The 25251-nt window shown below is 41.6% G+C and overlaps 3 protein-coding genes across 7 annotated transcripts; 2 read left to right on the forward strand and 1 right to left on the reverse strand.

Annotated features, from left to right (window-relative positions):
- Positions 1 to 2073: 2073 nt before the first annotated feature.
- On the reverse strand, positions 2074 to 4523 carry selenop (selenoprotein P). The gene is made up of 5 exons (XM_056376919.1): positions 4368 to 4523; positions 3550 to 3780; positions 3110 to 3322; positions 2862 to 2979; positions 2074 to 2753 (listed from the first exon to the last, which is right to left on the reverse strand). Exons 2-5 carry the CDS (start codon positions 3750 to 3752, stop codon positions 2133 to 2135), a joined length of 1155 nt encoding a protein of 384 aa, XP_056232894.1. The 5' UTR covers positions 3753 to 3780; positions 4368 to 4523; the 3' UTR covers positions 2074 to 2132.
- Positions 4524 to 6571: 2048 nt separating this feature from the next.
- Positions 6572 to 12104, forward strand: znf131 (zinc finger protein 131). Of its 4 annotated transcripts, none has more exons than XM_056377336.1 (9): positions 6572 to 6700; positions 7751 to 7898; positions 7979 to 8080; positions 8660 to 8804; positions 8996 to 9104; positions 9284 to 9475; positions 9597 to 9972; positions 10100 to 10230; positions 10996 to 12104. In XM_056377336.1, the coding sequence occupies exons 2-9, from the start codon at positions 7769 to 7771 to the stop codon at positions 11521 to 11523; spliced, it is 1713 nt and encodes a 570-aa protein (XP_056233311.1). In that variant the 5' UTR covers positions 6572 to 6700; positions 7751 to 7768; the 3' UTR covers positions 11524 to 12104. The 4 variants fall into 4 exon arrangements, with proteins under 4 accessions (XP_056233311.1, XP_056233312.1, XP_056233313.1 ...); XM_056377337.1 differs by having other exon boundaries at positions 6596 to 6700; positions 7756 to 7898; XM_056377338.1 differs by lacking the exon at positions 6572 to 6700 and adding an exon at positions 6742 to 6966 and having other exon boundaries at positions 7756 to 7898.
- Positions 12105 to 13396: 1292 nt separating this feature from the next.
- nim1ka (NIM1 serine/threonine protein kinase a) lies at positions 13397 to 25160 on the forward strand. 2 transcript variants are annotated; one of them, XM_056377447.1, is made up of 7 exons: positions 13397 to 13533; positions 19701 to 20276; positions 20665 to 21009; positions 21195 to 21307; positions 22841 to 22962; positions 23120 to 23266; positions 23571 to 25160. In XM_056377447.1, exons 3-7 carry the CDS (start codon positions 20723 to 20725, stop codon positions 24327 to 24329), a joined length of 1428 nt encoding a protein of 475 aa, XP_056233422.1. In that variant the 5' UTR covers positions 13397 to 13533; positions 19701 to 20276; positions 20665 to 20722; the 3' UTR covers positions 24330 to 25160. The 2 variants fall into 2 exon arrangements, with proteins under 2 accessions (XP_056233422.1, XP_056233421.1); XM_056377446.1 differs by lacking the exon at positions 13397 to 13533 and having other exon boundaries at positions 19027 to 20276.
- The last annotated feature ends 91 nt before the right edge of the window (positions 25161 to 25251 follow it).

The raw sequence follows: 25251 nt of genomic DNA on the forward strand, positions 1-25251 counted from the left end.
AACTCACATTCATCTCCTACAGACTACTCCTGCAAATATTTCAAGCTGGCACCTCCATGTGACGCACAGTGTGTGTAGGATAGTTTGAACAGTTGGATTTGAAACTGGATGTGTTTGAATATGTGTGACAGAGAAATGCGACAGTAAATCATCAGAACGAAACAGTCGCTCAGGTTAATCATTTGAACTGAAGAGGCACTCTGTTTAAAGCTCATTCGTGTGGAGTTGTCAAAGAATGTGGAGAGTCTATAAGGAGTCAGCGAGGAGGACAAGAACTGTTGATGTAGTCAACAGTTGGCTGTTGAGAGTGTGGCGGGGGGGTTTGTTGTGTGGAGCTTCACCGCCATCTGCTGTCAAATATGGGCAAAAACAGTTTCAATGCACGGTTTACGCAAATCTCCAAAATATTCTGAGGGAAAGTTTTATCTATGAAACATAGTAAAGGACATAAAGATTTAGGATCCGTATTATTGGCAGTGTTTCTTGATATTGACGGTCAGGCTGCAGGCTTCTATAAAGGTCATAAATGTACTAGTATTGAGGGTAATATGATCCCTGGGCTTTGTAGAAGTCACATGTGTCCAACTTCTCAGGCACGTGCAGGATAGTTGCCAAATTCCACCAAACCCCCCCCCCCCCCCCCCCCCCCCCCGCAGCTCATGGCTGACCCCATAATTCCTCTTACACTGCAAATCTGAAAGTCAGCACGCCTAAGTATACATATTCACTGTCAACTTTTACCTTTGACAATAACATACACACACACACAAACAAAAAAAAGTAGCTCAACCATCTTTATTCATCTCTCATTTTCCATCTGTGACGACCTCAAACTAATACAGTTCTCCGTGCAAGCATCAAGTTGTCAGGGTGACTGTTGTCTTCCCGCAGACACCATCATTAAGTACAGAGTGTATTCCAACAGTTATTCATTGCTTAACTCTCCTTTTCTCTCTGCATTTTCCCAAAGCCTTATTTTATTTTTTATTTTTTACAAGCCTTGTATAAATTTGCAATATGCAGCCTACATGGCAAATATAATGAATGCACAAACAAACATACAAAAAAAGGAATGCCAAATACTAATTTCAAATGTGCACGTTGGAGGTGTAAAAAAAGATATACCTGAGATGCGCTTAAGCTTGTGCTCAAGGATAATGATCAATAGCATGCCCTACAGACAAACACATCGCTGGTATAAGCTTTTATAGATTTGTTTTTACATGTCTTTTGGACTCAGTAACGGGCCAGTGCTTTCAGGTTTCTACAGCCTTCTTCCCAGATTTCTGATATTAACCTAATTCATAGAATCTGAGAAACTGTAATAGCATCTTCTCTTCTTTTTTCTTAATTTTTTCTTAAATTTGTGCTGTATTTGCAGACTGCATTGAATTTTTTTCTGTTTCCTTAAGTATCCTCACATACTGAATTCTGAAATATTTTAAGTGCTTATCATGTTCCTAAAGTTCCCTCTCCTCTCTCTCCTGCCGGACTTCATACAGACGCCACTAGAGCATAGTTTCTGCGCCTGGTTTCATAAAGGATGGAGAGAGCAAAATGGAGAAGGCAATTTATGAACATGACAACCATATTCACTCCTGAGAAAGGATGAGAGCAACCCACTGACAGACACGCTCAGACAGGTGAAACACACCATATATTTTTCAAGGCACGATAGAATGATGTGGATATCTGTTGCCAAATGTCACAAGCTAACAATACATGTTTTTAGTTGGTGTTTTTATCTGCCTAATTTAATCTTTATCAGTCTGATGTTGGACTCCACTTGATCATCTATCCCACGTCCATGCTGTCAGGGATTGCCCCGTCTCTTCCCAGGGTAATACTTGTTGGTTAAAAGAGCGCTTGACCCTGGTATTGCTGGCTGATGTTAATATGAGGATATCAGAGCCAGCTTACAGCTGCTCTCACCCTCAACTTGCAACACCTGGAGGTCAGGGTCATTGGGCTGGCTGCTGACGCTCTCATGCTCAGCTAACGACACCTGGAGGTCAGGGTCATTGGGCTGGCTGGTGAGGCTCTCATCCTCAGCTAACGACACCTGGGGGTCAGGCTCATTGGGCTGGCTGGTGAGGCTCTCATCCTCAGCTAACGACACCTGGGGGTCAGGCTCATTGGGCTGGCTGAGGCGGCTGTCATTCAGCAGGAGGCGAGCGTCACTGTCAGGTCTCCCTAACATTATTGGCTGCATCGCCTATCGCTCCGTGTCACCGTCAGGAGGCGGGCAGAGCCATATCACAGTGTCAGAGACCGACCGGCTGTTCGCTCCCTGCCTCGTTGAACAGCCTGCGTCAGTGTCAGCATCAGCTGACCTTAGGAGAGGCTTCATTGTCAGAGCCTGCTGTCCACTGTCAGCTGTGCTTTGACTTTCACCTAGCCTTCTGTGGTACTCAAGGCCTCACAGGGGCTCCATTGGCCTCCTGTGACACCAGGTGCACTTGCACTGCTTGCTGCATCTGTCCTAATTCTGCCTGTTGTTGCCCTTGAAACACCCCACTATCTTGCTCTTGCCCCTGTGTTCCATGGTCACGGCCATGGCCAAAGCCACGTGGGTGAAAACCATGATTATGCCCGTGGTGGCCATCACCACGACCATGGTGATGTCCATGATGGTGACCATGCCCAAGATCATGACCGTGACCATGTCCAGTGTCTTCCTCTACAGCTGGGGTCCCATCTGTGCCAGGCTGTGCATCTGCTTTCCCTTTGCACTCCTCTGGGGTCTCAGTGCTCTGGGGAAAAAGAGATTTCACTCTATGAGCTTATTTTTGATAAGATGTGTTATCTGAGGACTTATGTTCGAATTCATGTATATTCATTTAGTTGTGTGTGGTCTATACCTCATGTGTGCAGTTCCCACATATGCGTTTGCAGTAGGTATCTTTGATCGCACCCTCAACATGACCTTGTCCGATGATGGAGTATGGGAGGGAAATGTGGTGGGTGAGACGGCCGCATCTGATGGAAAAGGGATAGAAAAGCATGGTGAGGTCAATGTATGGCAACTATAATGGTCAAAATAAATAAAGAGGAAAAAGACAGAAAGAACTTCTGCTTTTGAATGAACTGTCCACTGCAGGCAACAAACCTGTCATAAATGAGAAAGTCATCTTTCTCCCCACTCAGTGTCTGCCAGACATCAGGTTGTTGCTCTTCCTGTTTGTACAGGGTGATGTTCTCAGCTAGTCTCTGTGCTAGCACAGCGTGCAGACGCTGTGCTTCCTCCCCCTGGTGGTTAATGACCATGTAGGTCACATCCTTCAAACCCTGACTCTCCAGCCTCTGGCGCAGGCCATCCACTCTGCTCAGAGAAGAGCAATCAGATACCATGAGTTTAACAATAAGTTAACTAGTAAGTTGTCCACAAAGCTTCCCTGGATAGTCTGCTTAACAAACAAATATATATTAACAGGACACTTCCTGACTAACCAAGCAATGACAATGTCATGTTTTGATACAGATTTTGGAGGGGGTGCAATGTCATGTCATGTCATGGTGGACACTGGCTAGCACATGAAGGGCACATACCGGGAAGCCTGCACCAAGCAGAACAGTCAGCTGGCCTGTAAAAGTGCCACCACCGTCACCTGGCCCATCGCCCCCTTCATTGGGTCCACCTCCCCTATCTTCCAGGCTGGCGGCAGCTGACAGCGAGGCCCATCCCCGTCACTCTCTGCTCCGCCCCCATGGAGCAGGCAGAGAGTGAGGAGCAGGCTGAGGCACGCCCACATCTCTGTGGCGCCTCCTCACTACCCCAATCTGCTGAGCACAGAGAAGAAGGGGGTAGTGGTGGGGAGGAGGGAGGGGTGGGGGCAGCAAGAGGACACCAGAGACTGGTCAAACTCAGCAAACAAAAAATGGTAGGCTGGTACAAAAGATCACAATAGGGTTATCATTTTTACATTCTCCAAATTGCTCTAGTTATCAAGTTCTGGCTAGACTGGATATTGCTATATAAGGGAAACTGTGCAAGTGAGGCAGTTTGTTTGAAGTTTTCAAATCTGTGCTGTTTCTATACACATTTAATCTCACTGATACACACAGTAAACACAAGTACACAGCACATAGTCCAACAGGAAGTGTGCTTGAATGTTGAAAGCAAAGAGTCTAAAATTTCTGCAATGTATTGCCACATGCATGGCAGGAAGAAATTTTAAATATTGTAGAAAATGGTTCAGTGGCTGGTTGAAGTGTGATACAATGATACACTGCAAGCACAACAACTTCACTTGTGAAAAACCCTTAGGTGCTGTGTTTTAGTATTTATCAGTTTATTTATTGTAACTACACTTTTCTTTTTGGGTATTTACTGCATTTTAAATAATTGGATAAAATCTGACACTTACCCGATGGTTAAAAAGTTTCTTTCCCTCTGCTCAGTTCTTCCTTGCTGCAACTCCTTGAACAAAAACAAGCCTCGTCCCCCGCAGCTCCCCCCTTTTATACTGTGCCTGTTGTTTTCCGAATCTGGAACGAGGACAAAGTTCAGTCCCAGCTGTGTGCTGATGCCTACACTTTTTTTCAGTTAGAGACTTTTTTAATGGGAAATGTCCAGCAGCAAATGGCGGTTTGACATATTTCTTCAGGAGAATACTGTGTGGAGAAAAAGGTGCCTCTTTATGTTGGCTGGTTGAGATTTGTTAGCCCTGGAGATTAGAGCATGTTTTTAATTTAACATTCTGTAACATATATTATAGAAGTGTATAATGAATCTCCAAGAACATTGAAGAAGATTGTGCAACACTGTTGTTTACTCTTAGGACAGAGAGAGAAGTGAAAAAGGACAGAGGGCGGGACTCTGGTTGGTGTCCAGCATATTTCTGCATGGTTAACACAAACACAGAGGAGTTATTTAATATGCACAAGTGGCATCATTCCTGAGAAAGTATCTTGCAGTTTGCAGAACAAAGACAGAAAAGGGAGGAAACTATAAACAGTGTGTTGTTTAGCACTGAATATAGAAGATCATTAAGTGAGCAAATGCTATTCTTTTAGTTTAGGGAAGGCCAGAAAAATAGTACAAATAATCTAAAAAGAGGAATTTGGCTCACCAGAGCAACAGATAAAGAACCACAAAGCGCAGTAGCTTCGTGAGAAAAATACTCTTAAAAACACCACTAGCTGCAGAAACTAACATAAAGCTCCAGGCGCTCTATCAAATTATTCTGCAGACATGTTAGTTCTTGTTGTTACCCAGTTTTATATGAAGCGTTGTTACTAGGAGTTGTTGTCAGTTGTGACACTGCAATAAAGGGCAGTAATCTAATCCAATGTTTAGGTATATATTTAAAATGAAAAAAAAAAAAGTTGTAAACAATCTGGATGTTTGTCTGTCTACAGATATAGGCCATGCAGTTCAAAGCACCTAAGGCACTGTGATCAGATTTCTAGGGTCAAAGGCCAGTAGAGTTAAAACTAGGTCAGCACATCAGTGCCACTGTGGTTTATAAGATATTGTCTGAAACCATGAGCAGTACAGGTGAAGGAAGCAATTACAACACATGCCCAGTATCAGATAATCTTACACAATATTTATATTCACAGTACATTTACTATATTTGCAACTTATTGCTATGACTGTTTTCAATAAGTGTTTGCTCATGGTGATTTTAGGCTGTGTTCTGCAGTGTTGTTGGATTGCCTTGCATTAGGTACTGATGCATGTGACCACCCCCAGTGTATCTTCATAAAATTATATATTTGAGATAGTATTGAAGACAGGTGGAACAATTCATTTCCTGCTGCTTGTCCTGATTCAAGGAGTCCTATCAGTAGCAGTTACAGCAGAAAACATATTTCAGTGTACAGAGTAAATGAATGCGATGTGGTGACGTTGGCGTAGTCAGCAGTCAGCTGATACAACAAAAAATTACCTGTGACTAAGAGTGTCCAGTCAAGACTAGTTTATTCTGTGACCCTGTTACTCATTTACAGCGTCACGTACCATAGCATATGAGGACACACTGACCTGAATGTACTATAAACATGCATATCAGTCAGTTTCAAAGGAACTGAATTTATCATATAAATCCACACCAAGCCATAAAATTAAAAGCAAAGAGTAATATAGATGGTAAGATATACTTTGTGAGCAAATTAAATTCTTAATCATTTTTACTTGGGTTTTGTGACGTTCTTGTATGTTTGATGCACAATTGCTGGGTTTTGCCCAAGAGCTCAATTTTTTCTTACTTGTATGTAAGTATAGCTGGAAACTGGCTGTAACGGGGGACATAAAATTGCACTAGCATAAGCACGACAATGAAATTATGAAACACCCCCATGTCTCCTAGCTGGCATTTTTCGTTTTAGAATGTGAGCAAATGCAGAATAACTATACTTCATGCACGGATCACATCAACATTGTTATTACTTCACAAGAAAAAGTTGCAAGTGATATAAATTAAATGTGACTACACTTTAACCCTCTTTTGGTAAGTGCTTGTCTGCCTGATTCAAAGCAGCTGTTCGTCACTAAAACATGTAAACACTTGTCACTCTATGCTGTCACTAAGCAACGCTCCTCAGCGTCCTGGACTTTGCAAGGGTTTCTGGGAAGCCGAGGCCGGAGGCTTCAACGACCGCCCTTTTTGGAGCAACGAGTCTAGTACAGCGCTACATGCGTCGAGGGAAATATTATCGTAGAACAACTTTCTGAAACAACGTAACCAAACTCGAGGTATGTAAAGCGATGGTTTGAAACGCGTTCTTTGACCCACGGTGGCTTTAATTAGGAAATCTGTATGGGAAAAGTGTATTTTAATGCGCGGGTTGATGACGTAATGTTGATTGTCAAACGCGAAATGGCGAGCGTGCTAAGAGGCCCGTTACCTGTAACACTTTGGGGTTATAACATGTTTATTCCCTTCATGTTCCAGTATCGAAACGATTACATAGGTATATCTAGTCCTGATAAGTTGCGCTTTGGTTATGTAGGCTTGTCGGGTAAGTAAAATGGCTTGTTTTGTTCTGAGGAATTGTGTTTGCTAGTTAAGCTAACATCGAGCCGAACTAGCAAAGCTGTTACCTGAATGAGCTCCATGTGTCGGATCATGGGCTGAATTATATTCTCGTGTGGCACGTTAAGATCCACTCTTAAAATATATGATTGTTCTTAGTGTTCATTTTGATGTTTCTGGCAAGAAATACGTTTAACCAGGTTTACAAATGGTGTGGTTCTCATGGGCCCTTGCCTTGACTTCCTCGTTCTGAGCAGTGTTGTTACTCTGTAAAGCCTTTTCAGCTTTGATCCGCTGATAATTTCCCTTATTTTGCACCCAATGCAATTTTATTTGCAGTCTTCATTCTTTGTTCAGATGCCACTCTGACAGCTGTAAAACTGCAAATTCGGTGATGCAGCACTCAAAATGCTTTTTGGCGTTTGCTTAACATTTAATGAAATGTGGTTCCTTTAACACAATTGCAAACCGTGAGTGCATATATCTGCATATATCTGAAACTTCTGGTTCTTCTGTATCTGAGCCTTCACTGTGAAATGTTTAACTATAATTGTTCTGAAACCACTTTTAAAGGGTTACTTGCTATTGGCAAAGAAACTGGAACCACAAAGACCAGGAAATGTGATGTAGATAGATTGGTGGGAAAATGTATGGAGGTGCAGCAGTTGTCTACTTTTTACTTCGATCAGATTGTCTACTGTCTTGTAAAATAAAGTCAAAGGTCAATTAATATGCAGAATTGCATGTCCATTTTCCTCGGTTCCATGCAGGGAAGGATCAGGTAACTAATGGCGGCTGAAATGGAGGGGGAATTGGATGAAGGCAGCGAGTACCCAGCACATTACAAAGTCATGATGGACAAACTTAATGAACAAAGACAGCTGGACCAGTTCACAGACATTACTCTAATAGTGGACGGTAAGTAGGCATACATTGTAGGTCATCTTCACGATGCCTTAATTTAATTGCTAAGCAACACATCTTCTTTCCTCTTGCAGGGCATCAGTTCAGAGCCCATAAAGCAGTGTTGGCAGCATGCAGTCAGTTTTTCCACAAGTTCTTCCAGGATTTTACCCAGGAGCCACTAGTGGAGATAGAAGGTATTCTGTTCTTCATTTAAATTCTAGAAAATCAATAGTCAGATTTCTCCTTAGAGGAAATAAAATGAGACTAAAACCTCTTATCTTGATATGAAAACAATGCTGATTAAGGTAATATCCCAAAACAGACTTCTGTCAACGTATCCATAATAACCTCATACTGGCTGACACATCAGCCTGGCAGGTTTATCAGTCTTGCTCTAGAGTTTCTTTGAGAACATGTCTGAACACTTGTGTTACTCCTTTGGTTTCTACTTTCTTCCCCTACTGTTGCTATTTCTAAAAGAATCATCACATCCCCAGCTCTTATTGATTGGAACAATGTCATAAACTATGGAAATTATGAAAACGGAAGTCTTAATGCATATGTATTAAAATGAAAGTGGCAATAGAACCAGATTTTATGTTATTCATCATAATGCGGTATATATTACAATAGGTGTTACCAAACATTTTCAGTAGTTATGGCTGAGCTACAAACTGAATATGTTTTATGTTCCAAATATGAGATATATTTTCCTGTGTTTCTTACATAGAACAGCTTTTACTCACCACTGCTGCTCTGTAATATTCTAACAGGAGTGAGCAACACAGCCTTTAGCCAGCTGATGGAGTTCACTTACACAGCCACACTAGCTGTAGCTGGAGAAGAGGAAGCCTATGATGTCTGGAAGGCTGCTGAATACCTTCAGATGCAGGAAGCCATCAAGGCGCTCAACAACAAGTGAGCCTTGCACACAGTTATCCTGTCACCTTTCGCTGCTGAAGACGTTAAATTGTGTCACTCTCAGAGTTTAATTGATGTATTTTACGAATGTGCTGGTGAAGTGCTTTATGAGGTGGACAGAAGTTTGTTACAAGACTGCAAAGTATACACATTGTTACCTCTCAGCAAGAGCTTATTTTGTCTTGTAGGATAAATGAGAATGCTTCAGTGATGGCAAAGAGCAAAGGTAAAAAGAGGAAGATTGCTGAGACATCTAATGTAATTACAGAAACCCTACCCTCAGTGGAAGGAGAACAGGTCAGTATGATGGTATAATTCTTTGCAAAGTGCTGGACATTACAAATGGCTGAAATTTCAGTGACAGCCTGCATGTTTCTGCTAATAGAATTCATTCTTGGTGATACAACTGTCTAATGTATGAAATGAACACAAGTGACCTTTAAGTGGCAGGACTGAGTATTTTCAATGTTCTCCAGGTGGAGATTGAGGTGATAGGGGAAGGGGCCATTGAAGTGGAGGAGTCGGGCTTGGAGGAGGTGGTTGATGCAGCAAAGAATGCTCAGGCGGCATCAGATGACTCTGCTTTGGCTCTTCTTGCTGACATAACTAGCAAATATCAGCAAGGGGAACCTACGCTACAGGTGATGAAGAAGGGAGGAATAGAAGAGGTATTATCCCTTTTTCATTAAAAACTGAGTTTCATGTTCCTCTGGCTTATTAACTGGTAAACTGTGGAGTCCTACATGTGAAAAGATTAACACAAAAGTTTGTTATTTCTGTGTTTGGCAGGAGGTTGTGTATCAGGAAGAAACGGTGACTGCCTCCAAGGTGCTGGAGAATGTTGAGATCGTAGAGGTTCAGATTTCCCAAGTGGACAACATGTTCCGCTGCAACAAGTGTGACCGCAGCTTCAAGTTGTACTACCACCTCAAGCAGCACTTGAAAACACACCTGGGCTCACTAGAAAAGCCGCATGTGTGCAACCACTGTGGTAAAGCCTACACACGGGAGGGTGCCCTGAAGCAGCACATCAGCACATTTCATTTTGATGTAGAGGAGCTGTCTAGAAACCAAAAACCCCAAAAGAAAGTGCATATTTGTGAATACTGCAAGAAGCACTTTGACCACTTCGGCCACTTTAAAGAGCACTTGCGGAAACACACAGGTGAGAATGAGAAATAAAGGTGGTTGAGCTCAATTTTTTCCTGTGAAAAGTACACAGACAAATACTGACGGCAGATGTGACATTACATGTCTTGAGATACGTGTTTGTTTTTTGTGTTCATCTTTAGGTGAAAAACCTTATGAGTGTCCAGATTGCCATGAGCGTTTTGCAAGGAACAGCACTCTGAAGTGCCATATGGCAGCCTGTCAGAATGGGGCTGGAGCCAAGAAAGGACGCAAGAAACTCTATGAATGCCAGGTACACTTTGTCCAGAATCATGGCCATCGAAAACTCCCACGCCAGTGCAGTATTGACAGAAAAGGCTATGTCCAAATACTTTTTTCTCCTTATGTAAACGTAAATGTAGTTATTCGCTAAAAGCTTTAAGACCTTATGCCCAGACATTCTGATGCATGCCTCCTTTAGTATGCAGACTGATGTACTGCTTAATGTTCTAATACTGTATGTACTGATTTTACTGTCATACAGTTTCTTAAATTCTGGTGATTTGTCATGGGTAACAATTAAGTTATTGCTACAGAATAAACTGTTATTAGCATCAAAGTAGCACCACATTCATTCACATGATTTAATGTAAGCCTTTTTTCTTTGCCCCACGGTAAGAATGTCTCAGTCATGAGTTTGCTTAATAGTTAATATTGAATATATGCATGTACTGAGTATTAGTAAATTTGAGCTGCAAGGACGGGCAACTTATATAATTGATTAATTGTAGAAGTAATTTTTCAAACAATGTCATTGATGGTTCCACAGTTTGTACTTGAACTACTATCTTATATATTGTGATGGATATTTATCAGTGTTTTTAGCCCTCATGATTAATTGGTAAATCTTCTGATCGTCTAGTATGTCTATGTAGTATGTTTTATCAGCTCACTTCCTATGTTACTCAAAAGAAAGAATTCTGATGATCCTTTCTTGATGATGGTCCTCTCTATTCTTCTAATTTGCAATGTACATTTTCCCATGACCTACTGTTTTCTGCTGTACCACCTCCAACAGGTCTGCAGCAGTGTGTTCAACAGCTGGGACCAGTTCAAAGACCATCTTGTGAGCCACACAGGAGTCAAGCCCAACCACTGTACCATGTGTGACATGTGGTTCACCCACCCTAAAGAGCTAAAGGCCCACCTGAAAGACGTCCATTCCATCGAGGACAACAAGTCTACTGAAGAACTGATTATTACTGACTCGGCCGCCACTGCCACCCTCGCCATAGCAACACAGAGCATAGAAGGAGCTGAAACGGTGCTGCTGGATGATGGAATTCAGGTGGAACATGTCACAGTGGAGCCTGTAGATGTGATGGAGATGGAGGAGACTGCAACAGTTGTGGTGGAGGATGGAGGGGTGGCGGAGATGTGTGAGGAGGACGTGGAGAGATTAAAGCAGGCTGGGGTGCAGATCCAGGTGGTACATGTGACCACAACTGAAGTTGATGGGCAGCACGTGGTGAACTCTCAAGTGGAAGTGGCGATGGAGGGGGAGATGGTGAATGTTGAGGAAGCAGAACACGCAGTGGTTGTATGAGAATGTGAAAAGGACTGTGTTAAATGACCTGCGGGACACACTTACAGTCTTGAGCAGCTGCATTATCCTGTAGCTGACATCTTAGTTTGGATACAGAACAAACACTGCATGTGGGATACAGCATGTCACCTCAGTATGTCCTGCTGTCTGCCAACACGTCGAATGACTCAGTTCCCGCAAACATCATTCGTTGAACTCTGAGATATGAACAGAGATACATAACTCCCTGCTAATGATGCTGTATTTATGTTAAAGCTGTTTGCCATCATATCCTATTTTGTTGATGACTTTTCAGTGCTTCATCAATCCATTTTCATGTTTTTTTTTTTTTTTTCTTTGTGTCCTTATTATACCTCAGATTTATATTTTGTTCTTTTAATTTGGGTCACTTGCCAAGACAATTTTACAATGAATGAAATGTTCTCATTGCAGCTCATATAACAGTTGTTGTATGGTGCTGATGCTCCTCACTGCTAATACCACAGTTTTCGTCAAGCTTATTTTCATACTGACTAATGGTGTTTTTGTAGGAAAAAAAAACCCAGATATGGAATAAAATTCGTTTCCAAAATGGGCTAAAAGTTTTGCATCCATCTATGGAGTCTTTGAATATCTTAGTATCCAGATACATTTTGAAATGTTTTTGTCTTTATTGTGAATTTTTGATTGTCTTTCAGCTCATTTGTTTGGTTTAGTAGCCGCAACTTTGCTGTCTTGATTTTCGTCCCAGACCCACTGTACACTACATGCCCAGCACAAAACGACACATACAAAGTTAGCTACTAGCTGGTGAACATAGCGGAGCATTTAGCAGCAAAAAAACATATTTCCCTCTGGAGGTGTTGGAAACCAGTGCAAAGCTGAAGGGAAAACCAGAAACACAGCTCAAAACAAATGCTAGAGTTGCATCTGCACACAGCTCTTTGTTAGCAAGTTCACCCTTTTAACATTGACTGATTGTGTCAATGTTGTGTTTATATAGCCTGTTTCCACTGCCCCCAAGTGGCTAAAAAGGGCGGTTGCTGTAGTGCAGACAAATGCTCATAAGGCATACATTTTGGAAGGCTATTTTCCCCATACTAATAAAATGAACATGCTGGTCTAACATTTGTACTGAGCAATAAAGTTATACTACTATATAATATAATATATAATACTTCATTGTAGCTCATCAGCTCTACTGGTTGAGGAATCCCAAGGATTTAAAATCTCAGTCTATTACGGATTAGTCCAGTGCATAGTTGCATTTTGACTTGATTGTTTACAATTGACGAATAAGATTAATCTATAAGTAACATGAAAGTAATTATATTCACTGAATACGTGCCACTGCCACAATTCCTGGCAAACACATAAACGCTGCTCTTTGCTTTTCATGTTATCACACTGAAAAAGTACAAAAGTGAATCTAGCGATACTTACATAGGCTGGGCCTGTCAGCTAGCTAGCAGCCTAACTATATGTCCTACTGCGCAGAGGCCTGTTATTGTCAAGTAGCTTTACTTAAGTATTTACAATGTGAACTCAGTTTGAAGAGGAACTCAAACTTAATATTGAAAAAAATAGCCTTTATGTGCTATATAAGCAACTAGAACACTAGAATAGAAGCCTAATACTGAGCCCCTGGCCCCATCTCGAACCTCTGCCGTGCTAACACGCCTGACCCGTGAGCATGGTGCGTGACACACACAGGGTTAAGTTACCTGCTGTGTCTGCCTGCACTCTGCCCTGGACAGCTCCTGTGGTACTGAACTGAAGTGATCCTGCAGCTCGCCATCTGTAATTCTTGCTCCTCATTGGGTAAGAGGTGCGCGGTGGGCTCTTCTTCGCAGCCGCTGATTCGTCGATTGCACCTGCCCGTCACGCAGATTCCTTCTTCACAACAGACTTAACTCGGGGAGCAGCTGCAGCAGAGACAGTGCGCTCAATGTCACCGGGCACCGGAGAGGATGGTTTTACAGCGAGGTCGGTAATGCATGTCGCCACAGGTCCATGAAGAGAGTCACCCAAGTAAGACCGATTCATGAATGTAACATTTGGGTTCTTTTTTTGTCCTGATTTGATAAGAAATGCGCTGGCTCATATAGGGAATGGCCTGCTGCGCGAGGGGATGTAAACTGTTGACTGTCATTGAACGCGGATAGACAAATCACTTAACTGATGCACTTCAAGATTTATTCACGCGAAAGGAGCTTTCGGCTTGGAAATCTCGCCTGTTGTCGTAAAAAGAAAAACGTATTTCTAAATTCTAACACATTGCAGTCACAAAACATATCCCGGTGATATTTGGTAAATAAATGTATAAAGGTGCTAGAACTCGTGTCATATAGCCTGAAATTACATTAGATAATGAAGTTTAATATCTTATAATGTGAAAATAATGTCATAATGTCGTTTTATTATTATTGTATTGTCCTATTTTGTAACGTTAAATCAATGCATCACTTCTGTGAAGGGTCAATGTGTATCACCTGGCTCTTACGCACGCACGTGACGCACGCACACGCCAGTGTAATAGAGCAACTTTGGGGGGGATCCACAATGACTGTGCTTAACCTCTTTTCCCTGTGATGATCAGGCAAAGTTAGAGGACACCAGACTATGAATGGACAGCTTCTGGCTCTAGCACCTGTTGCACCCTAATGGGGTCTTATCTGTCTTTATGCAGAATCCAACATAACTCACTTTTAGCAGGCTTGACTGCTACTATCATCTTCCTCAGTTGGAAGCAATAGATTGCTTGTAAGGAGTGCAGTAGATTTATTAGGACAAATTCAGCAAAGATTTATACGGACACATATTACGAGGGTGTTTGTCAGAGACAAATTGTTGAATTATTCCAAAAACTTGCCTGTTGCTATAAGGACAGAGCAGGAAAGTAAACAGCTTGAAACTAGAACTGTTTATAGTGGTTATACACACTGGCGGATTTATTTGCATTTTATGCTTTCTGTGTTTGCTGATAGCAAAGAGAGACAGAGGGTGGAGATTTGAATGACTCAGCTGCCATGTTTGGATTTCCCAATTGCCCTGCATTGCACATCTAATTCAAATGAGTGAGCCATCAGGATGCTCCATATTTAGTCCTGTTTCAAGAAGTAAATAACTGGAAGCCATGTGAAAAATTACCTAATTGTAAAATTAATGTATGTATTCAATGTATCGCATTGCAGAGGTAATCTTTTCAAGTCTGCCTTAATCATGCCTCTCAGTGTCGGCTTGGATTGGAAGCTGAATATATTTCCATATTTAAGAAGCAGAAATAGTCCTTTTTGGGGCCTGTTTGTTTCTGCCGGAATGAAATTTGTTCCCGATTTTTTTATTCTTTTGATGGCCAGAGCGCATGAAACATTGTGCTTCATGTGTTTTGTTTTTTCTTTGATGAAAACCCCTTTGAAGAGCAGACAGTGAATAACATGTAAACTCAGACGGCTCTCTAAAGCAGGAGGAAAAAGAATGACCAAACAACATTTCAATTTCAACCACCAGACGCAGGATTTACAGTGTCTTCTGCATTGTTATGTTATTGTTCTTCCTGCATACAGTGTCATGGTAACTTTGTTAAGGCCTCAGAGACATCTACACCTCTTCGTCGCTCTCCAAGATGTACTGGGAACTATGCAGTAGTATGTGTATCGCCAGGCTTTGAGAATAACAGTGTGTGCTGTACATTTCCGTTACACAAATGGCCCTGATGAATAAGAAGGAGTCAAAATACATAAAAAGTTAAACATAAAACAAAATACTATATATATGTATATACATATATATATATATATATATATATAATTATTCATGGAAAGATTATTAGCGTCCTACTAATGTATTCAGTTGACCATTTGCAAAGCCAGGTATTGTGTCAGTTTCAGTGCATCCGTAGAGGTCTGTGCAGCTTTGGTTTGGACTCAGTGTGTCAGAGGGAAGGGATTTAGAGGTCACCCTGTTTTTTGGAAATGGGAAATATTTGCCCCTTAGATTCCAGAGAGGCCTGTCTCTCTGTTCCTAGGGCCCATAGTCTTCATTGTCGCAGCTCTTTCACCGTTGAGCTCTTTATTCTTGTCAGCCGTGCGTCTCAATTAACACACTGGGGAGCTTTGTGTAGAGAGCTTGCTTGCCTGTGTGTGTGTGTGTGTGTGTGTGTGTGTGTGTGTGTGTGCACGTGTGCGTGCGTATGCATGTACGTGCATCCTCGCTTGTGTGTGCACATGAGTGTGCTTGTGCATGTGTCTATCTGAGGAGATGGTGTGTGAATGTGTGTGCGTTGGCGCGTGCGTCGTCTTTGTGCCTGAACGCATAATGTGAGCAGTGAAAAACAGTGAAAAAGAGAGAATGGGATACAAGCACCGGCTGGACTGAGGGAATGGATGGAAAGTGAATGGGTGGCAAAGCGAGGGGCTTTTTAGACACTAGACAGAGAGGAAGAACTCCTCTGCAGATAGACGTTGCATAGCTGGTGATGTGAGAAGCAGCTCCTTGTCTAACTAAAGGCACTGACAGGCGTTTATGGAAAGAGTGACTAATTCTTGATCCACAGCTGCTGTGGATGGGCTCTCGTCCTTTCCGTTGTTGTGAGTGTGTGAAGAGGCTGCTGATGCTAGCAGTGCGATCAGCAGCAGAGTGCACCAGGCAAACTCCTCCTTCCCTTTAGGGATCCTCAGACAAATGATTGACTGTCTGGTGAGTAAGGACCCATACTTGGCGAGGCTGATTTTGTTTGCTGATGAAGGGCGGGCTGTTTGCAAACTTAAAGACTTGTGATAATAAGTCTGTGATAATATTCATATACAGAGATTTAGAGTTTAAGATCTGTCAGTAAATCAAACATAAAACAACTAAGTTGGGTAGACTGGATGTATGTTGCTCCGTTATAAGTGACAGAAGTGCTTGTCCACAATACAGAATACATCTGCAATTAATCATTATTCATTAAGAATTTGAAAGCCACAAAATGTTAGAATAAGGAAGTTACTGGAGACCAAGGTGATACATGATTTTAATTCTACAATGTTTTCTAATTATATTATTATTATAGTACAGCACATTTGGTTGGAGGATGTTCTCTCAGATGCTCTGCTATTGGAACATGTTATTCATCTTAAAATTGCAACTGTTTATACAACGTGGTCTGTCTACATCAAAATCAGAAGCATCTTCCCAGTAGTGAACTTTACAGTTCTTGTTTTCCTGAGCATCTTGTAAGTTTTATGATGGCTGATTTAATATAACAGCGGGCTCCAACACACTCTTTCAGAATATCTAAGCCTTGTTCAAACTCTACCAAAATCCCCTCAATAGTTTTTAACCATTTAAGATGGGTTACTTGGTCTGAGCAGCAGCCAAAAATATTTTAAAAACAATTTTAAACATATGAAAAAATAAAGGAAATTAAGAAATTATAAGAAGCTGTAACCAGTTTGGTCAAATTTCTTGACATATAGTATGATTAAAATGACTTTAATTCAGCTTTAATTCATAATCAGACAGGTGTGTATTGGGTATTGTAAGGTTTTTCATTCTCCCACTGGTACACTCTTGAGCCCTTTATTTGTGTATGTGTTGGTGTGTGTATAAATCCATCAATCCACTCGTGCACATAATTAACATGGGTACTCTCAGGCTCAGTGCAGCACTGTAAACACAACGTTTTGTGCTGTCTTTCTTGACACTCAGTGCCAGTTAATGCCTAATCCTCATCCTGAAGAAACACAAGCAAACATGCTCGGCCAGTGTCTGTCACCAAGCAACCAGGTAGATCTGTTATCCAGTGGAAGCAAAACACAAAGCAATCTGTGTAACTATTCCCATCTATAGACCTTCTGTGGAGATACTCTTCACGTGAAGTAAATATCAGTCCATCCAGATTTTTTTTTTTTCTAATTGCTTTACTCAACACAGGAGGTGTCCCACTCTCTGTTTAAGAAGGGTTAGGGTTTCATGAAGTTTGTAATTAAGATATTTTGGTTGAAAAAGGTGGTAATTGCAGGACAGTGAACAAGTGTCTGGTAAGCTATTTGACATTGTAGTGGCTATGTTCCAATACTATTGAAAAATACAATTTCCTGATGGTGATTTTGTCCCTGAACTCGTCCTGCTCTCCTCTCATCATTTATTGCATTTATCTCATGCATGGTTGTCCTTTAGTCTTTCTATTTACACACATAAAAGGCTGGTATTCAGGGCCTGCTGCTTTGTGCTGTAAAGCAGAGGCCTCTCCTCTCTTAGTGAGTCCTTTTAGTCTGCATGAGATCAATGCTTAGATATTCATGGTGCGATGATAGGAAGGTGTTTGAAGGCTGGGAGCCTGTAGGTCTGACAAAAGAGAATTGCTTTGATTTCCTACCGAGGCTTTAACATAGATTCATTCATCTTAATATAGAGACAGATGAGAGAACATCTTCCAAAACACCTTGTTACTCTACGTTAACCATTTGCACTCCTTCACAAATGCAGCACTATGCTCTGTCATCTTTTCTACTGTGTGGATGTGTGAAAGATTACAGTTTGCAACTTTAAAGGATAAGGCTAGCCTCATGCTATACTTTCCCTTATGTCCATGAAGAGACCAAAGAATGCTTTAGTCCATCGGTCAATACTTTCTGATTTCCCTAAACTGTCAGTAGCAGTCAGTTTCATGCTTACTGAAGATATAGATTATTTTTTAAAAGGCTTAGCAACTTCCTAAAGTAGCTGGGGATTGTAGTTTTTAGCAAACACTACTCAAACACTGCAGGAGTACCTGGTGCATTTATTGGGGACCATTTCCTGCAATGGGCCAATGCACATTTGGACTGCTAGTGAGTAGTAATGACAGCTTATTTATTAGTCTAGTTTATTAGTCTAGGCTTTAACTGCACCACTGAATGACAGACTTGTCCTAAAGCCACTCCAGCATTGTCTTGGCTGTTTGCTTCTGGTCATTGTTGTGCTGAAAGGTCAACCATCACCCCAGCCTCAGGTTTCATGCTCTCTGGTGCGGGTTTTCTTCATCTGACCATTCTGTCTGTCGCTGCCGCTGAGAGGAACCCCCATAGCATGATGCTGCCACCACCATGCCTCACCATAGGGATGGTATTAGCCAGATGATGAGAAAAATACCTGGTGTTTGCCAGACATTGTGGTTGGATCTTGCCCAATTAGTTAAATCTTTGTCTCATCAGACCAGAGAATCTTTTTCCCCAATTCTCTCAGAGTCCTTTACATGCAATTTGCCAAACTCCAAGCAGGCTGTTATACTTTCACTCAAAGTGGTTTCCATCCAGCCACTGTACTAAAAAGTGCAACTGAGATGATTATCCTTCCGGCAGATTCTCTCTACAGGACTTCTGAATCTCTGTTAGAGTAACTGTTGGGTTCTTGGAGACCTTTCTGACCAAGGCCCTTCTTGCCCAGTTACTCTTGTCCATCTCAAGGAAAAGTCCTTGTGATTCCATATTCCATTTAAAATTTTTGTCAATGTAGAGTGTAATTTCGAAGTAACTTCCTGCATAGATTTTCTTCTTTTGCCAAACATGGTGGTTATAAAATGTGGTTTTGAGTAATTAAACGCCATAATTTGTTTATTTTTGTTTATTTGGATGATTTGAATTGTCATTATAGAAATACACACATCTCTGCAAAATCAGGCTTCACCTTTACCTCTGATTCACCTTTTCTTTTCCCTCTCATGGGACATTGTTAGAGCTTTGTTCACAGAGCAGCAAACAGTTATCACCTAATTACAAACCTATATACCCACACAAATATCACACACGCATATGACAGTGACAGTCATCACAGTCATGCTGGTGTTTCAGGTTGTAAGTATCCTCTCGGTGGCAGAGAGTGATGAGGATCATTTGTTTATCCTGGCTCTCGTGGCAACCTCGACCTGCGTCGTCCTTGGAGCAGGACTCAAGTGCTAAATTAACTCAACAAGGATTACAATAGACATTAACAGACACTCATGCGTTGACATGTGCACAGAAACTCTTTCACATGTCACAGATGCTTGACCCATACAAAATCTACAAAACTGCCACAAATGATAAAAAAAATCTGACAAACCTACAAGTAGGTAAAAAAATACATTAAAGAAACCAGATTAAAATACAAATGTTAGAAAAGAAAAAGGAAAGACGGGCTTCTATGTGCGTCAAAATAAACGTCAATGACATTTACTCTCCTGTGCTTCCTTCCAGGTTTTCTCACTCAACACCCGATGGCTATGCCCTGACAATATCATCTGTTCAACCTCTTTCCTCCGAACCCCCCTCCCACCCCCCCACCCCCTTATCCATCTCCTCTTCCCTCCTCCTCAACCTGTGGCCTATTTATACCCTGGAGAATCAAAAGAGCCCATTAAAGCTCGGCAGGCCTCTTCAGTGAGCATGAATCCAATAACACATCGTCCATCTGATCTCCAGCTTCATCACCCTTTCTTCAAAACCTACAAATAAGGAAAACTAAAACCTCAGCTACGGGAAAGTCTTGAAATGCAATGAGACTGCAGCTGTTTTCAGCTTAAGATGACAAACTGAAAGGAACCCTGATATTCCTTTGTGGCGAGGACAGGTTGCAGCTGCAGCACATTTGGGAATTTTGGATGCAGCATGTGCTTGGGTCTGCGGACTCTTTGGATTCGGTCCTGTTTAGCTGAAAAACAAGAAAACACACCTTCATAACATTTGTTTATAGACCCAGCTGTCGCAATAGCCATGAGATTTGGGCGAGGACACTGAAAGGATTTACCTTCTAAATGGCTCACATGTCTGAAGGTAAGTCAAGGTTTTTGTCACATATGATTTTGCTTTATGTCAGCTTTTACTCTGGATCTATGATAGCATAACAATTTGTTTTATTCAATTTCTGCAAGCTATTTTACTTCTGCATGTGGACATTATTTATGTGATGCTAACACTGTAGTGTCTACATTGTAAAAATGGGGGGGAGTACTTATGCAATGTAGTTTTTTTGTTATCATGCCTTTTTGTTTAAATTTAAAGGGGTAGATTTTAAAAGGCACTCTCATTATCGCCATAACATCAATCATAATGCATCAGACCAACACATAAAGCACTTTTCACAGAATGTTGTCAAGAAAAACACAGGTGCAAAATTGTATTAAGAAACTAAAATAATTGATTTTTCTTTTTGTGGATCCAGTTGTACACCGCTCACAGCCATGAGCTAAACCCACCCCACCCTGGGTGTCCCTTGCAGGATGACTGCTGTCTGCCCCACCGAGAGCAGCCCGGAAGGGACTGAGGCTGGGGCCGGGACAGCAGGCACTGCTGGGAGCAACTCAGTTTCTGGGGCCGAGACCGGGGAGTCTAATGGAGACTCCGTCGGAGGTTCCATTGGAGGAGCAGTTGTGGTTAGCGGTGGCCAAAGGTACACCCGCTGGAGCCACCAGGACAGCTCTGACATCAACACAGACGATGAGGGAGCCACCATCCGCCGCCTCACTCCGCTAGAAAGGTTGAACCTGGATATGTGCCAGGATGAAAGGTAGGGGTCAGGAGGTAAAGCAGAAATCACCTTTTTATGGGTCCTTTGTGGCCATAAGTTATTTTAGACTATTCATTTGTTGTATTTCTCTCTCCTTTTTCCACTTCCCAGACGTGTTGGCTCTACTCTAGTGTTTCATAAAGAATATTCAGTATGAAATCGTTTGTAATGTCATCTGGTCACAGGGTCGTCCGTGAGCTAACAGTGGGAAGAAGAATCGGCTTCTATAAAATTCGGGGAGAGATCGGGTGCGGAAATTTCTCCCATGTCAAGCTAGGAATTCATGCCCTCACCAAAGGTAAGATGATATTAATGAAAATGCAGCTGTATTTACAACACATACACAGAGGAGACTTGACACATCAGCTAAATATGGATGTCATGCTGACATGATTGACTGCCTAGGTATTGATAGAAGCCGGGGCATTTTAACTGAATGGTCATTGCTAAAAGGAAGTCTAAAAACATCCATCTTTAAAGATAAGAATCGAAGGTAAGCTCCCATTCGCTCTCTGCTCTGGTTTTCTTTTTTAGATTTAAGTAATAATTTGGCTGATAAGCTCTTTCCATCAATGGGCTGCAAAACTAACAAGTGTGTCCTCATGGAGCAATTCACCAGCGAGGCGGTGTGTGCCTGGCCAGGGGGCTGATTCAGGCACAGAGAGACAGACTGTCTGCTGCCCTTGAACAGATGGATTGATTAGAGATCTCCAGTTTCCTTAGCGACGGCTAAAATTGCTGCATGCCTCATCAAAGGCTAGAGAGAAAGAAAGGAGAATGAGTTTGTCGCTGTGTAGCCATGTAGCTGTGTGTGTTTATGCTCTATGTTTTGAGGGTAATATGTACTCTGCTGTATGCTGGTCTGTGCTATGCTATGCCTGTATGTGTGTGTGTGTGTGTGTGTGTGTGTGTGTGTTGTGTGTGTGTGTGTAAGTGGTATCATTTAGCCCCCCAAAAACAATATGAGCTGCGATGCATTTTAAATGCTCCTATTGAAAGCTATGTCACAGCTGAAAGGGAGCCTTATACCATCTTGAATAATGTATACGATGCACAATTAGATATCTCAACACCATTTTGCTGCTCAAGAACTTTAATGTATTTAGTTACCCGAGGTCTATTTAATTTATATCTATGAATCATTTAAAGGAATACAGCCAAGATATCAGTTGTTCAAATTTGGTGCACTGTATTTAAAGTATTTTGATCTATTGCAGTTGTAAGTTGTATACGTTTTTGAAATTTGAACCGTGTTCTCCTCACATATTTAGAAGGTGGTAAGTTAAATTAACAGGATTCAATTTAGCACTCTGTGTCCCCTGTCATATTTAATCTTCACCGACTTGATCTTTCCCATCTGCTCAGACCTTAAGTCACTGCAGGACGGCAATTTTCCCTCATTTACAAAAGCAAATTTCCTCTTAAGATAGGGTTAAAAGTGAGAATTGACCCCTGGGAGAACATAATCAAGAAAATTGGTTTCTGAGGGCAGTTAATCCTCCATCAAATTATCCAGAGCAGAGCGTCAGGCCTGGTCACTTCGGGGCATTTCTGTGTTTGTTAAGTGGAACCAGGCACACATTTTCTATCCTGTAGCTACATATGATGTATGTAACATTATCAAAAAGTTATTTTAATGCACATTGATACACACAATGAGAACAAAAATATATTTGCATTTTTATAATTTAATACATTTTTCTTTTCTTTTCCATATTCAATTATTTCTGGATTCAAGTTCCTACTGAAATACTACTCTACATGGTTTAGAAATGTGTGTATGATAGTTTCACGTGTCACTGAAACTGCTCATTGACTGCTCTGTCACCAGACAAGGTGGCCATCAAGATCCTAGATAAAACCAAGCTGGATCAGAAGACCCAGAGGCTGCTGTCCAGAGAGATCTCTAGCATGGAGAAACTACACCATCCCAACATCATACGCCTCTATGAGGTTTGGCTCAAACTGTACACCGCCCTCATATCGATTTATATATGACCTTTATGTGATCCCCTAGGGGCTTTCTCAATGATCACCGCATCCATCCGACATCCGGTCTTCTTCCTCTGACATGTCAGTCACTCGTGTCGTCTTTCTTTTTCTTCTTCAGGTGGTGGAGACGTTGTCGCGGTTACACTTGGTGATGGAGTATGCAGGGGGAGGGGAGCTCTACACTAAAATTACTACAGAAGGGAAACTTTCTGACACTGATAGCAAGATTGTCTTCGCCCAGATCCTCTCTGCTGTAAAACACATGGTCAGGACATATCATTTTATATTGAAGAGTTGTGTTTAAGTAATAGTCTTAACTGCCATATACTGTCTGCTATATGTTAGTAATGAAATGTATTTTATTGCCTTTTTTTATTGCCTACCTTTTAGTCTATTTAATCTCATATGGCAGTTTGTGTTACTGCAGATTATTTACACACTACTGGTCCTTTGTCTTATGTGTATTATCATTAAACCTTGATGTACCAAATATTTACATGCTGTAGTTTGAGTTATGATCAACTATGAAAAAACTACATGACTCATTTAAAAAAAAATTTCTCCCACAGCATGAAAACAACATCATCCACCGTGACTTGAAGGCAGAAAATGTCTTCTACACCAGCAGCTCTTGTGTCAAAGTGGGGGACTTTGGCTTTAGCACGCTGAGCCGCCGTGATGAGACACTCAACACGTTCTGCGGCTCTCCACCTTACGCTGCGCCTGAGCTCTTTCGGGATGAGCATTATGTTGGCATCTTTGTAGACATCTGGGCCCTGGGTGTGATGATGTTCTTTATGGTGACAGGCACCATGCCTTTCAGGGCAGACACGGTGGCCAAACTGAAGCGATGCATCCTGGAGGGCGCCTACATCCTGCCCCCCTGGGTGCCAGAGGCATGCCAGAGGCTGATTAGGGGAATCCTGCAACCCATACCATCTGACCGCTACACAGTGGAGCAGATGATGGGCTGTGAGTGGCTGCTCCCTGTCGACTTCCCACGGGCCATGGAGCCCTTTAAACTAGACCCATCGTACCTTGCAGAGAGTGATCCATCTGAACTCGGGGAGGAAGAGATGGAGGTAAAGGCAGCACTGGAGACACTAGGAATCACCTCCGAACACATCCTCAACAACCAGGGGAAAGACTGCAGGAGCTCCATCACTGGGGTCTACAGGATCCTGCTACACCGTGCTCACAAGAGACGGGTTGTTGAGAGAATTCCTGCGGTCACACAGGTAGTTGGAACAACTACAACAAGTAAAAAGGAACGACTAAAAGTGTACCGTAGTTTACGGCACACGTCTAAACTCTGTGTGGTTCTGTGACAAAACACTCTGCTTCACTCTGGAAATTAATTGACTTTATAGTCTTGGATGAGATTGCATGGATTTCATTAGAAATAAAAAGTGCTTTTCAGTCCAGCAGTATAAATTTAAATTATGGTATATAACCCAACTCAGCTTCTGAAATCTGGGATTTCTTACTTTAGTATCTTTCTTCTAGTAAGTAAAATTAGTCTCTGTGAGAATGTTGCGACCAGTGAATCCTTATTGTCTCCTTTTTTGTCAAGGACAGGGACCTGTAATCCTCATGAGATTTGGAAATGTTATGAAATATAATTTAAGTAAACATAATAATGATTACATGGCATACATAACTTTTATTTGGGTCATGCAAGCCAGATATTTTTAGCCCACCACGATTTTATGCTTAGTTGTGCTGTAACACCAATACACCCTATGAGAAATCAATGTAGCATGAATCTAAAGGAAAAGAGTCAGAAATCCACAACATTGTACTGAGGCGATAATGTGGCGAAACATGCAGTCAGTACATGAAATGTGGTGTTTTTAATGTTTAATTGCAATTTTCTCCGATGCCTTAGTTTTCTATAATGTTATGAAATCAGACACACTGGTTTCATTAAACTCCTCAATGTTTGTGATGACATGAATAGAGTTTTTCATATCTTCCCCTGTGGCCTGAAAAAGCCCATAAATGACATTAAGCCGTGGATACCAACATGCCAACCAAGTTATTAGTTGGTCATGTGGTCAAATAATCTTTCAGTATGAGATATTCAGTAATCAGGTTTTTTAATCATCTGATGCCATGTTCATGCTAATGTGTTGATTAAAATACATTTAAAATCTAAATGCATCTGTCTTTTTTCATGTAATATTTTTAAGATGTATGATGCTTTTTGTGTTGGTGCAAATGTTTGATAGTAATTTTAACACAAAATAC

Source organism: Seriola aureovittata, chromosome 5 (genome assembly GCF_021018895.1).
Source record: "Seriola aureovittata isolate HTS-2021-v1 ecotype China chromosome 5, ASM2101889v1, whole genome shotgun sequence".
NCBI classification, from domain to species: Eukaryota; Metazoa; Chordata; class Actinopteri; order Carangiformes; family Carangidae; genus Seriola; species Seriola aureovittata.

Bases quoted from the DNA above. Each gene is read 5' to 3' on its own strand.
- znf131 (XM_056377336.1), top strand. From the start codon at position 7,769: ATGGCGGCTGAAATGGAGGGGGAATTGGATGAAGGCAGCGAGTACCCA. The intron at 9,973-10,099 runs GTGAGAATGAGA...GTTCATCTTTAG, and splicing joins GCACTTGCGGAAACACACAG to GTGAAAAACCTTATGAGTGT. The intron at 10,231-10,995 runs GTACACTTTGTC...CACCTCCAACAG, and splicing joins AGAAACTCTATGAATGCCAG to GTCTGCAGCAGTGTGTTCAA.
- nim1ka (XM_056377447.1), top strand. From the start codon at position 20,723: ATGACTGCTGTCTGCCCCACCGAGAGCAGCCCGGAAGGGACTGAGGCT. The intron at 21,010-21,194 runs GTAGGGGTCAGG...ATCTGGTCACAG, and splicing joins GATATGTGCCAGGATGAAAG to GGTCGTCCGTGAGCTAACAG. The intron at 23,267-23,570 runs GTCAGGACATAT...TTTCTCCCACAG, and splicing joins TCTCTGCTGTAAAACACATG to CATGAAAACAACATCATCCA.